Below are 14,353 nucleotides of genomic sequence, written 5' to 3' on the forward strand. Positions count from 1 at the left end.
ATCCAGTAACACGAATTTATAACTAGAAATACTCCCAGGATGGAGAGGCTATAGATTTTTAACGTACAGATAGGAGTAATTTTTCCTTGGTGAATTTACTTCTAATTATAGCAACACTGGGACATCAAGGTTTCACTGCTAATTAAAAGTTAACAAACTCTGCAACCAATTATTTCGCTGAATTATATGGAATACACCTCCTTATTTAATTTTCTGGCATAGTGTAATGTAATATTCCAGGATTTAATGCTAACATCAGTCAGTGATAGAATCTTTTAAAATAAACCAAAGGAAAGGTAAATGCTCATAATAGAAACATTCCAGTGAACAAATGTTGTGCTATGCAGATAAATAAAAGTAACTGAACAAAGAGGAGTTTATGTTATTAGTTTTCACCCTGGAATAGCAACAGATTTCCAAATGCTGGAAATCATACAAGATCGGCAAATAGACTTCTCCCGACGTTTCCATAGTATTGAAACAATTAGAATGAAACGACTCACAATACGTTGTTATCTACAAACATGCACTGTCATTTCTGCCATCATAACACCAACTTACGTGTCTCTGAAGTTCTGATCATAACAAATGAAAAATATAGTAATGAGTTCAAATAGCTGGAAATTAAAAGAAGCACCCAAGCCATGCAATTCACTGGAACACAAAATTGGATACAGATGGGCCATAAAAAGGTTGCTCTGCAAGTCATTTCTTCAAACCAAACGTTGTATAACCAAAACTGTAAGATGAAAGAAATCAACTCTGCCAAATCTATGATTTAGTTGAGTAATTTTTTCAATGCATTACTTAGGTATTTCACGTTAATACTGGATGGTCTCATGTCCTATGCATCTTTCCTTGTTGATAATTCAGCGGGACTCTTTTCCCTAAAAAAAGTCACAAATGATCAGCTTTTGAGAGCAATGAATTCACCATGCAGGTTAGGATAAGTAATGCAGATTAAAAGAAAATCTCATGATATAATATTATGTGTAGGTTATTTAAGGAACTTCAGAAAATCAAACTGGGCTTATGTCTTCCAACAAGCTGCACAATCTTTGATTGGGTTGAAAGCTGATGGGTTGAAAGATTGTGTGAAGGTAATGTGCATAATTAGTTAGTCATTAATCAGAGAAAAACAGTCATGATGTTTTTTGTTAAAATAGGAATTTGAGATACCTTACTGTGAATATCATACAAGTCTATAAAAGATATCAACCATGCTCTGGGACAGATTCTTTCCTCTAAAAAGAGAACAATTTACTTCTATCAGTTTAGTAACTGAACTTGCCATTTCATAACTGGAATTATCTTTGTTTTCTACATTGTGTTAATTGCATCATATTCCTTTACATTTTTGACAACGAATCAATATGCTTTTAGAGGTACTACTGCAACATTTTCATGCTTCCTTTATCAATAAATTGATAAAGAACAGCATGAATTTACTTTGACAATCAATAACATATTCTCTTGTCATGGCATGGATTCAAATGTGCATTGGGAGAGGCAGCCAGACGTGTTGCGGTAGCTAAGCTACCTGTCTGAGTTTTCTTTCTTCACTGCTGTAATCCGTGGACCAGATTCAGGCACTTTCCCAAATTTGATCTTTAGGAGTTTATTTTAGCTTAGCTAATCTGATGTTTGCCCCCTTGGCTTTCTGGACTGCACCTTACTGTCATTAAACATTACATCAACTCAATTTGATTGGTTGAGGTTTGAAACGTGGTCCTGTTCCTTTGACCTCGCAGTGAGTAATTCTGTTTTCCCTCTACCCCTCCTGGCCTGCACCTGTGAAATCTGCTCTCGGGTATGTTTTTTGGTTTTGGAAATGGTTTTTCAGGAAAACTGTTCCATGTTCTATGGAGCGCTACTGCCCTCAGATGGCTGTTCAGCTTCTGCTATTCTCTACTGTGCCTCTCCCACTAAATGAAGGTTCATCTTCACATTCTCCTGTCCAGTCTGAGAACTCTTTGTTGCTCTTTAAAATTACCATGAAGGCATCTGTTAACTAGATCTCTAGCTTTATCCTGCTGTCTTTTATCACCTCCAATCTTTTTAATTCCTTCAGGCTCTTTCCTGACCCTTTCTGAGACTGTTAGCTGGACTTCAGCACTGTTCAGTTCAAATGACCTTTCTTAACTAAATGACCTTTCAGGTTTTTATGCCACTGTTGCATTTCTGAACCTCTCCTTCACTTCCTAGTGGCTTTTTCTAGCCTTTGCAGTCTCTCTGGACTGACCTTGTCTTTTTAAGGGATATGTTTTGCTACTAACCAATAAAAGACAACGCCCCAATTAAAAAATTATGGATTATGTATGCTTTATTAACTGGTCTTTCAACATATCCTGCTACCTTTAATGACTTATGTACCTCTGCACGTGCATCTACCTCTGCCACCAAGCTGCCCAGTCCTTCAACTTGTCTATGTCTTTCTTAGGTTCTACATCTCACATGCTTCCAAGATTTCTATTATCTACTAATTGTGCCCACACTGAGACCTAGTTAATCAGTATAAATCTGGAAAAATGTAAGTGTCCCAACACTGACCCCTGGGGACTCCATTATACATCTTCCCCAACAAGAGAAACATCCATTTTCCATTTCTCTACTTTCTGTCACTCACAATTTTGTATCCATATTGCCAACTGTCCCTTTTATTCCATGAGCTTTAATTTTGCACACAAGAGTGCTATGCATCACTGTTTCAAATGCTTTCTCAAGATTCATTGATAAACATCAACCTCATCAAAAAATGGTCAGTCATTTGGGCAACAGATTTGTATGTTTTCCCTGTATCTGCATTGGTTTCTGCTGGGCGTTCTGGTTTCCTTCCAATGTTACACAGGTTAGGTGGAGCAGCCATGCTATATTTCCCTGTAGTGTATATGGATGTGCATGCTAGGTGGATGAGCCATCATAAATGTGGGGTTACAAGGATAGGATGGATTTGGGTAGAATGCTGTTTGGAGGGTTGGTGCAATCATGATGGGCTGAATGCCCTCTTTTGGCCCTATAAGCATTTTATGATAATTCTATGATAGTTAAACATATTTTTTTCCTGATGAAATCCATGTTGGCTCACTTTAATTAATTGCATTTGTCCAGGTGATGATTTATCTTGTCCTGAGTCACTGAGGTTTGAGAAACTGCTAAAAACAAAGTTAAACTGACTGACCTCTCATTGCTTGGCTTATGTCCTACAATCATTCTTGAACAAGGTCTTAACTTTGGCAATTTTCAAATACTCTGGCACCAGCCATGTCAAAGAAAATCTGAAAGGTAATTATCAGTGCCTCTAATTTCCGTTCTCACTTTTCCTCTGGGTGCTCTAGTGTCCCCCCGCAGTCCAAAGGTATGCAGGTTAGGTGGATTGACCATGGTAAATTGCCCATAGTGTCCCAGGATGTGCAGGCTAGGTGGAGTAGCCGTGGCAAATACAGGTTACAGGGATAGGATCGAGGGAGGGTCTGGGTGGGATGTTCTTCAGAGGGTCGATGTGGACTCAATAGGCTGAATGGCCTGCTTCCATACTGTAACAATTCTGTGATGCTCTTACTCCAAATTCCTGCCTTTTCCCCATTATCCTTGATTCCCTTAGTATTTAAAAATCTGTCTTTCTCTCTCAGCCTTGAATTTACTTAATCACCAAATGTCAACTACTGCCCTCTGTAGTAAAGAATTCCATAGAGTCATGACACTCAGAAGAAACTCCTCCTCATTTCTGTCTTAAATATGCCCTGAGATTATGCCCTTTGGTCACAGACATTCCACAAGGGACAATGACCTCTCCACATCTCTGTCAAGTTCCCTAAGAATCTTACATATTTCAATAAGGTCACTTCTCATTCTTCTAAATTCTGGAGAGTATTGGCCAAATCTACTCAGCCTCTCCTCGTAAGACAGACCCAATATAGCAGTCGAATGAACCTTCTCTTGACTGTCTCCAGCGCGAGTCTCTTTCGTTGTCCTCCTTTCCTTAGATACGGGACCCAAAAATGTTCATAGCATTCCAGCTCTGTATTGTATCACATTAGCAAAACCTCTCTACATTTGGACTCCATGCCCTTTGAAATAAAGGTCAATATTCCATTTGTATTCCCTATCCCTTGCTGAACTTGGATGCTAGCTTTCCTTCTATACTTAGCTTGTATTTCAGTGGAATTTTCTATCTATCACATTTTCTTCTTTATTTATGTATTTATCTTTTTTGTCATTCCAGAAACTGGATTTGTTTGCGTTACCTTTCCCATTCAATAGAATATACCTAGACTGTTCCCAAATAATTTCTTCTTCAAAGGTAGCCATTATTCAACTACTGTTTCTCATGCCAACCTTTGACTCAAGTTTATTCATCTCGCATTGATGTTGTCTTTCCCCAGTTAATTATTTTTACTCTAAATTGTTCGTTATTTTTTTCCATAGTCACTCTAAACCTCATGGTTGAGCGATCATGGTCCGCAAAATATTCCCTCATTGACACTTGATCTGCTTGGCCAGTTTCATTCCAAGAACCTGGTCTAGCTGTTATTGCTTTTTTGTTGGATTGAAAACAGGTTCTCTGAAACACACTCTAGGAACGCTTATCCCTCTCTGCCCTTTACACAATGACTATCCCAAAGTCACCCAATATACTACTTCATAATTTTTCATTTCTCTGAAACTTCCTTGCAAATTGCACCTCTACATTCTTTGTAATAATTGACAGCCTACAGATCACAATGCAATAGACTGCAATGTAAGTATGCACTCCTTAGTTCTGACCAAATCAATTCTGCATTTGAATATTCTGGGATACCCTCTTTGTCCAGCGCTGTAATACTTTCCTGAATCAAGACTTCTCCCTCCCCCTTCTCTTTTTCAAATGCTTTGTACCCAGAAATAATTAACACCCAGTTCTGTCCTTTCTTGTCTCTCCTCTATTATAGCCGCAATATAATGTCTCAAATTAGCCATTCATGCTTGAAACTCATCATCTTATTTGCCACACTCTATATATTCACATACAGGGATAGCAACCTGATTTAAACTTAATTGCTTTTCCCTTATTCTGACCCTACCTATGAACCGTAACTATTTTCTCTTCTAGTGCTGTCTATCTTTCCCAGTATTTTGTGCACCTTCAATTCCAATGTGACATTACCTCTTCATTCCCATACTTCTGCTGTGTTAGCTTAAACTTTCTACAATTGCACCAGCAAAACTACCTACAAGGAACTCGGTTCTGACTGTGTTCAATAGCAATCATTTGGTCTGTACAGGTCTCATCTGCCTCAAAGCCTATTTCAATGTTCCAGGATTCTAAGGATCCCCCCCTCCGCCCAACTTCATAATTTGTCTTTTTCTCCTATTTCTATACTGACTTGAAGTGGTACTAAGAATAATCCAGAGATTATTACTTTTGAGATTCTGCTTGCTAATTTCTACATATCTCCCCTAATTCTGACTGGAGGACTAGATCCTTGTTTGTAGATCCAATGATCTATGCTATTGGTTGCAATATGAACTGTGACTTCAGATTGTTCACTCGTCTCCCAAAAGCAGAATGCAGCCATTCAGGGACCCTTGACCCTGGCACCAGAGAGGCAATCCATGACCTTGGATTCATGTCTGTTATCACAGAACCTCCCTCTGTTCCTCTAACTATCAATTCACTCATTGGTATGTCTCTTCCAGTCTATCATATAACCCCCTACACAGCGCCAGAGTCACAATGTTATGGATTTGGCTCTGGCTGCACTAGATAAGCCATCACTCTCAACAGTATTCAGAATGCAAAACCACTTGGGAGAATGGGGTGCACTTGAGAAACTACCAGCCTGTTCGTTTTTGTCTACCTGGTGGTCATCCATTCCTCTCTCCTTGTACTTTTTCAAGATTGCTCCAACCCTGCCAGTCCCTTATTGCTTAGTTAGCCTTGCTCCTGCTTACACAGAAAAATACCTCGCAATACTAATAATCCCAATAACTATTAGTAAACCATACTGGTACTGATAAACCTGATTAATAATGAATAATTAATAAGATTGTACTGGTTGCAATAAACCTTACTTAAAGCACTTCTTTCCCCTATGTACCAATTCTCACATGAACCAAAGTCCCACCGATATTTAGTTTGTATCTCACTCAGTTTCCTGACTGCGTCCTTTACTTCAATCCACTAGCAAGGTATGGAATCTTTGTACACAAGGAAAATTATCTCACAAAACATTTTTGTAGATGGCCTTAACTTTATGTGCCCGTAATTGCTGGTCAAAAGTGAATTGATTATGCTTTTCAAATTCTAGGTACGTCTGGTCAAGCCATCTCATACTGGTACAGAGTTTTTGAAAGAACAACTCTGGCATCGTTTGGCACATAGTTTATGTAGTCCCTTTTGTTCTTCATAGGTGACTGTATTGTCCTCAGCCAAGACGGAGTAAACTTTGTGCACTTTCCCTGCCAGCTTGCTCTGCAACATCAGTATACATTGCTAGACGGGGCGCTTTAACTACTGTACTAACCATTTGAATGAGATTAAAAAAAAGGCATCTATCTCCTCTTCATCAAAGCTAGAGATTAAATGACCAAGCTTACACATGTCAGCTCGGCGTTAGGGGTGGTTTGCTCACAAGCGACACCTTCACTGGACAGATTGGGAAGACCTCTCTTGATTCAAGCTGTTTCAATTTCAACTCCATTTCTACTTCATCTCTCCATTCTTGTTCATGCCTCTTTCTTTCATTTTATTATTCTTGACTTTTTGTTCTTCCCATTTCTTTGAATTCCAATTTCCTCTCTTCTGGTTTTAATTTATCTGTTGCTATATCATCAGTTTTCACCTCTTGATATTTTACCAACTGCTTTGCAATTTCTGATTTCCTGGCTTTTGGGCAGAATTCTACTTCTAAGTGACAACTGAGCTGTTAATTGTCACCAGTCGCATTTCACTTAACGATCTAATTTCACAAGCTAGACATCTATTGCAGGTTGCATGAGGAAGTAGGGCTTTTGCAAAACAGAAAGTCATTTTGTTCATGACTATGGACTGAATTTTAAGATTTGAGAACTGCAGTTCAACTTATTAGATGGAAACTGAGGGTTTCGTCACACCTGACCAGGTGGACTAGTTTCATTACCTTTTGACAAAAATGTTAATCTCAATTCAGGTGATTTTGTTTATTCCCTGTTGGTTTTGTGAAGGTTGGCTAACCTGTATGGTCAGTCAATTGCTGTGGCCATTTTAAGTCAGTGATGTTTTCTATTTAAAGTTATTTCAGTCCACAAAGGTTCCAGATATTGAAAGCAGTCGATGGAATTCAAAAAAACCAACTGTTCATTTTTTAAAATAATCACCACCAGGACACTGGTCACTGACATAAAAAAGTCTTTGCTTGCATAATTCTTTCTATATGTACTTTTCGCAACTAATCCCGGTGCCTCTCTTTACTAAAATATGATATTATACAAGTAAATAACCTTTATATAATTACTAAAAGCCTCATTTCTCTACATTACATAGTAAGTCACAATCGTCAGGCAAAAATACAATTACTTAAATGAAAATTTCAAGTAAAATACTGTGAAGACAATCAAGATTATTGGATGCACTATATTGCATCTTAAATTGAAAATCCATTGTGCAATATTTAAATATTAGAAAGTATTTAATTTTTTTTTAAACTTGCCTGCACTAGTAGATCCAATTCCTGCAGTTAGTACTGACCGGGGCACAATTTTTGCCGCATATTTAAGAAATTGAGATTTCCCTGTTCCAGGGTCTCCTACCAGTAGAAGATGGGGTTCTCCTTCAAAACAAAGAATGCATATTAATGAATACATACTCCTTTACCAATTAATTAGATACAATCAAACTGCCCTGGTAAAATAAGCATGCATCACTCGTTGGCTGGTAAAACAGTTCAGTAAAGCACAGTATTCCTGAGGTGACGTTGGAATCAAAATATTCCAAAGTGAACAAAATTGGAACATATCTTTAGAAACTAGGTGTTAACAAACCTGTGATTTTTCAAGGAGCAGTGTGAGCACTGCTTTCCAAAATGACTGATTCACCAGATATTTATGATTAATCTTTAAGGGACAATCCAAGAATGAAAATCACAAGAAGTTGCATTAATATACTTTGTACCCCTCTAGGCAGTTCAGAGTATTATTCAGAACTGCACATTTATAAACTGTGTGTTTATATTTCAGACCAATTCATCATATATATTACACATGGCACATTATGTCATTCTGGACCTTTAAACTCTTGGACTTGCCAGGGATCTGTGCCTACCTCTGCTTTGCTGCCTGCTCTCCTGTCCTTCTTTCTTTTGGACTCCCTGATCTGTCCCCTGCATAGTGCTGATCATCGCCAGCACTCAAGAATAAAGGAGTACAAAGTAAATGAGTCCCACCGTATCCTAATCTCCCTGTTCTTTAAAGGCAGCCTCTGGTGGGTCCTCCCTTTAGGGACTCTAACATATTAGACAACTCCAACAAATAGTCTCTCCATCTCCAAGCCATGCGCAGCCGCTTTAAATTTTGGAACCAACACTTTTCAGCTCATCACTTCCTACCTTAGACTCTGCCCCTCAAACCTTGTTCTCTTGCTGGCAGCAAGCTTGGGAAGGACAGGTAATAAGGCGGGACGGTTGCCCTCGCTACACTTCAGCTCTGGGTGAGAAAGCTTATGATTGCAGCCAATTGACACGTTTCATATGACTGAATGGCTTAACTATGCAAGCTGCACAGCTATAGCAGAATGCACTAGAAAACAATAAATTTTTTTGCAAAAAAAAGTCATCATTTTGTCATTGATTATTGGGCTGAATTTTAAATTTTGTGACCTGCAGCTCCACATATTAGATGGAAACTGAGGGTTTCTTCGCGCTTGACTGAGTGGATGAGTTTCATTATCTTTTGACAAAAATGTTAATTTCAATTCAGATGATTTTGTTCATTCCATGTTGGTTATGTGATGCTCGGCTAACCGGGTCAGTCAATTGCTGTGGCCAATGAATGACCGATTCATTCAGCTGCAAGTGGGCGGTCACTTCATGGTATTCTACTTGGGGGTGGGATGGATGAATGACTGTCAGAGGTGCAGCCATTGAACTGAATGATGCCAGTGTAGATAATCATGGAAGACTCATATGAAGCTTCAAAGCTCAATGGAATAATTGGAGTTTACTCATATCCAGTAGAGAATGATCGTGTTCACGGTCTAGATTTTACTAAAGAACTCCACAAAAGAAAATGATGTTTGCTTCTTTCGGTACTTTGCTTGAAAGAAAACACACCTGGATTTGGTCTCAGTTGGTCACAGTAGAATTATATATTGGACATAGGAGGGAATTTTTCATTTTGGAAAGAGAGAGACTAAGTGGTGATCTCACAAACGTATCTTATGTTGCCAGACTAAATCCAGAATATTACTCTCAATCAAGTTGCAACAGCCATGACAATGGCATTGAAATCCCAAATGGTGACAGGCAAAATTACAACAAAGAGCAGAAATTTCCCCTCCTGGAGGTGGTGAGAGCAGGAAGAAATGGGGCATGTTGGCGCTGGAGAGATACTCACCCACTTCTTGACACATTACGAAGTTCTGGGTGAGAAGGTTCATGGGTAACCTTCACGACTCATCACCAACTAAGGCCATATGGTCAACTAATGGCCAGTTGTGGGGCTTCAACTCATCACCTCCCCAGACACCTGCTTTCCCAGCAGAAACAAAAAGTTTGGAAGAAGGGTCACTGGACCCGAAATGTTAACTCGGATTTCCCTCCATTGTGCTGCCAGATCTGCTGAGACTGTCCAGCAATTTCTGTTTTAGAATCGAAAGGTGCTGAGTTTCCAAACTTGGAAAACGAGGATGACTTACCTGCCTGGATTGGAAGCGAGGGGTCGGGGTGGGGGGGCATCCACAATTACCCCAATCTGGGGCAAGTGGAGGCAGGTATGGGGTGAGCAAGCGAGGGGGTGATCTCTGAAAATCTTCAACTGCCTTGCTGCAGAACCCCATGAAATCCCCTCTCATACAGCCCCAAGTGCAGTGTTTAAAATGATTTCTCTTCTTACAACTCCTAAGCAGTCAGTCTTTATTTCTTTTGAGCACAGAAGCTGTTGGCCTCCAATTGGCTGACAGCCTCTGACAACCAGAGACCCTAGTGTTGAAACCTGCAATAGGCTGAGAAAAGTGTCTCTGGGTTTCCAGTCAGCTTTTACTGAGCTGATTGATGTGTGATAGATTGAGTATTCTTAGTGAAAGGGGGGACCTTTCAGTGGCCAATTAAATGTTTGCCCCTACATTGTAAAGTAAAGGGAGAATCATGGCCTTAAATTAGGAAATTACTTTTGATGATGTGATCAATAGACAGAAGGAAAATCCATCTGGCCTCCCTCCTGTTGGAAGGATGTTGTGAAACTTGAAAGGGTTCAGAAAAGATTCACAAGGATGTTGCCAGGGTTGGAGGATCTGAGCTACAAGGAGAGGCTGTATGGGCCTGTTTTCCTTGGAGTATCGGAGGCGGAGGGGTGACCTTATAGAGGTTTATAAGATCACGAGGGGCATAGATAGGGTGAATAGCCAGGGTCTTTTCCCTGTTTCGGAGGAATCCAGAGCTAAAGGGCATCGGCTTAGGGTGAAAGGGCAAAAGTTTAAAAGGGACCAAAGGGGCAACTTTTTCATGCAGATGGTGTTGTGTGTGTGGAATGAGCTGCCAGAAGAAGTGGTGGAGGCTGGTATAATTACAGCATTTAAAAGACATCTGGATAGGAAGGGTTTTAAGAGTTATGGGCTAGGTGCTGGCAAATGGGACTAGATTAATTTAGGATATTTGGTTGGCATGGACAAGTTGGACTGAAGGGTCTGTTTCACTCTATAATTTAATGACTCGTAACGAAACATTTTTTTTATTATTCATTTTGAGGCTTGTGGGCATCGCTGGCTGGCCAGCATTTATTACCCATCCCCGGTGGCCTTTGAGAAGATGGTAGTGAGCTGCCTCCTTGAACCGCAGCAGGTGCATCTGCTGTGAATTGACGGACAATGCCATTAGGGAGGGAATTCCAGGATTTTGACCCAGCAACAGTGAAGGAATGCTGATATATTTCCAAATCAGGATGGAGAGTGGCTTGGAGGGGAACCTGAAGGTGGTGGTTTTTCCATACATCTGCTGCCTTCTAGATGTAAGTGATTGGGGTTTGGAAGGTGCTGTCTGAGAATCTTTGGTGAATTTCTGCAGTGCATTTTGTAGATAGTACACACTGCTGCTACTGAGTGTCAGTGGTGGAGGGAGTGGATGCTTATGGATACAATGCCAATCAAGCGGGTTGCTTTGTCCTGGATGACCTCAAGCTTCTTGAGTGTTGACGGAGCTGCACTCATCCAGGCAAGTGGGGAGTATTCCATCACACTCCGAACTTGTGCCTTGAAGATGGTGGACAGGCTTTTGGGAGTGAGGTGGTGAGTTACTCGCCGCAGCATCCCTAGCCTCTGGCATGCTCTTGTAGCTATTGCATTTAGGTGGTGAGTCCAGTTGAGTTTCTGATCAATGATAATTCCCAGAATGCTGATAGTGGGCAATTTAGTTTTGGAAACACCATTGAATGTCAAGGGATGGTAGTTAGATAACCGCCTATTGGTGATGGTCATAGCCTGTCATTTGTAAATGTTACTGGTCACACGTCAGCCCAAGCCTGGATATTGTCCAGATCTTGTTGCATTTGGACTCTGACTGCTTCAGTATCTGAGGAGTCACAAATGGTGCTGAATATTGTGCAATCATCAGCGAACATCCCCACTTCTCACCTGATGGTGGAGGGAAGGTCATTGATGAAGCAGCTGGAGACGGTTGGGCCTAGGACACTACCCTGAGGGACTCCTGCAGAGATATCCTGGAGCTGAGGTGACTGATCTCCAACAACCATGACCATCTTCCTATGTGCCAGGTATAATTCTAACCAGTGGAGAGTTTGCCCTGAACCTCATTGATTCCAGTTTTGCTATGGCTCCTCGATTCCACACTTGGTCGAATGCAGCCTTGATACCGAGGGCTGTCACTGTCACCTCCCCATGGAATTCAGCTCTTTTGTGCATGTTTGAACCAAGGCTGTAATGAGATCAGGTGCTGAGTGGCCCTTTCAGAACCCAAACTGGGCATAACTGAGCAGGTGTTGCTTGAAAGCACTGTTGATGACACCTTCCATCACTTTACTGATGATCAACAATAGTCTGATGGGGTAGTAATTGACCAAGTTGGATTTGTCCTGCATTTTATGTGCAGGACACACTTGGGCAATTTTCCACATTATTGGGTAGATGCCAGTGTTGTTACACAGCTTCCTCATTTCCCCTTCCCTCCCATTATCCCATTCCCAAGCCTCTAACTTGGCACCGCCCTCCTGACCTGTCCATCACTCCCCCTCCTCTGACATATCACCTTCTCCCTCACCTTCATCCACCTATTGTTTTCTCAGCTACCTTCCCCTGACCCCACTTCCCTCCCATTTATCACTCAGCCCCCTGGCCCATAAGCCCTTCATCAGGAAAGAAGCTTATGTCTGAAACGTTGATTCTCCTGCTCCTCTGATCCTGCCTGACCTGCTGTGCTTTCCAAGCAACACACTCTCGACTTGTAACGGTATTGGAAGAACTTGGCTAGGGTAGCAGCAGGTTCTGGAGCACAAGTCTTCAGTACTAATGCCAGAATGTTGTCAGGGCCTGGAACCATTGCAGTAAACAGTGCCTCCAACCATTTCTTGATATCATATGGAGTGAATCGAATTGGCTGAAGACTGGTATCTATAATACTGGGGACCACTGGAGAAGGATCAGCCACTTGACACTTCTGGCTGAAGTTTGCTGTGAAAGCTTTAGCCTTATCTTTTGCACAGATGCACTGGGCTCTTGCATTATTGAGGATGGGGATATTTGTGGAGCCTTCACCTTCAGGGCGTTGTTTAATCATCCATTCATGACTGGATGCGGCAGAACAGCACAGCTTACATCTGATCCGTTGGTTGTGGGCTCGGTCTGGGAATTGCTGCTTATTGCGATGTTCTGAATAGAATGTACAGTCAGAATTTCCTTCTGATTGTGTGAAGTTTGTGGAAACGCTATCTTGAAACTTTGCAGATTAAAAAAAAAATAAAAATCAACTAAATTTTTTTTAAAAAGTCAAAATGTGGGAAAAATTAAAACTGCAGACTAATTAAAAGGAACTAAATTAATTAATATTGCAGGTCTGTTGCCGTAATACTAACCTCTAACCTTTGTGCCTGCTTGATCAGTTCTTTGCACTCCACCTGCCAACACCATGGCAACAGCTAGTTTAACCACGAACAATCCAAATACCTGTGGGCAAAGGCTGGCCAGAATTTCATTTCTTCCTTGAAAATAAAAAGAAAAGCAGCACATGCCATTATTTTGCATCATATACACATAAGTTCTCCGACAGAAAATCTCTCTCATTGCCAGCCTTAGATGCGAATACAGTTCAGTTCGACTCCCCAAATAATGGCTGGACCTTGATTTCACCATAAACCATCTACTTTGTTCTCTCATCTTTCCACGAAAACCTGCTACATTCCTTATAGTCTTCAGACGCCATGGTACTATTATTAATAAGTCTATTACAGTAAGACAATTAAAACAGCTTAATTTTTAAATTTATATTCCATTTGAAATGCCAATACTACCAGTTACAGTGATGTGCAGGTGGTGATGTGAGAAATCTGAATATAATTTGTTCAATTTTAAAGATACAAGACTTCATCTAATAAAATCTTCTTTCGTTATGCATTTGATTTACATACATTTAGACTCAGTACCTGCTGTTAATAGACAAAGATACTGAGTTCTGTATTCAATGATAGAGATGAGTGAAGTTAGGAAATATTGATTCACTGCATGATAACTCCTTACACACACAGCTACAGATTGTGAGCTTTGTTCCAAAGTGAGGAAGTCAGACAGTTCTGAGGAAGGGGCAGTTGACCTAAAATGTTCCCGGTGATTTCTCTTCACAGGTGCTGCCAGACCTGCTGTGCCTTTCCAGCAATTTCTCTTTCTGTGTAATAAAATGCCTGAACAGGATGTTTTAAAATGTTCATACCACCTCTGCTGAGGTGGGGCACAGTGGCAATATCACTGGCCTACCAATCCAGAACCCCAGACTAATGTTTAGCATTGTGGTTTAGCAAGTTAAAGGACTGCCTTGCCCTTTCAAAACTATTTGTATCCTTCTCTGATTGCTAAACAGGGTCTTGTGGTATAGTCATTGTGCCTGATAAGACATCGAGATCAGTCCCAGATTGTGTTGGAAGACATCCCACTTGGATAGTTAGAAGAAATTTTTTTGAATCT

The 14,353-nt window shown here is 40.6% G+C and overlaps 1 protein-coding gene across 2 annotated transcripts in view; it reads right to left on the bottom strand.

Annotated features, from left to right (window-relative positions):
• mcm9 (minichromosome maintenance 9 homologous recombination repair factor) overlaps positions 1-14,353 on the bottom strand; it is a 57,047-nt gene that overhangs the window by 17,160 nt on the left and 25,534 nt on the right. For both annotated transcript variants that reach the window (XM_060850811.1, XM_060850802.1), the window contains exons 6-7: positions 13,252-13,377; positions 7,668-7,787 (exon numbers count right to left, since the gene is read on the bottom strand). In XM_060850811.1, coding sequence (XP_060706794.1) covers positions 7,668-7,787; positions 13,252-13,377 — 246 coding nt within the window. The remainder of the gene's footprint in view (positions 1-7,667; positions 7,788-13,251; positions 13,378-14,353) is intronic.

The sequence above is a fragment of the Hemiscyllium ocellatum genome, chromosome 3 (assembly GCF_020745735.1).
Source record: "Hemiscyllium ocellatum isolate sHemOce1 chromosome 3, sHemOce1.pat.X.cur, whole genome shotgun sequence".
Classification (NCBI taxonomy): Eukaryota; Metazoa; Chordata; class Chondrichthyes; order Orectolobiformes; family Hemiscylliidae; genus Hemiscyllium; species Hemiscyllium ocellatum.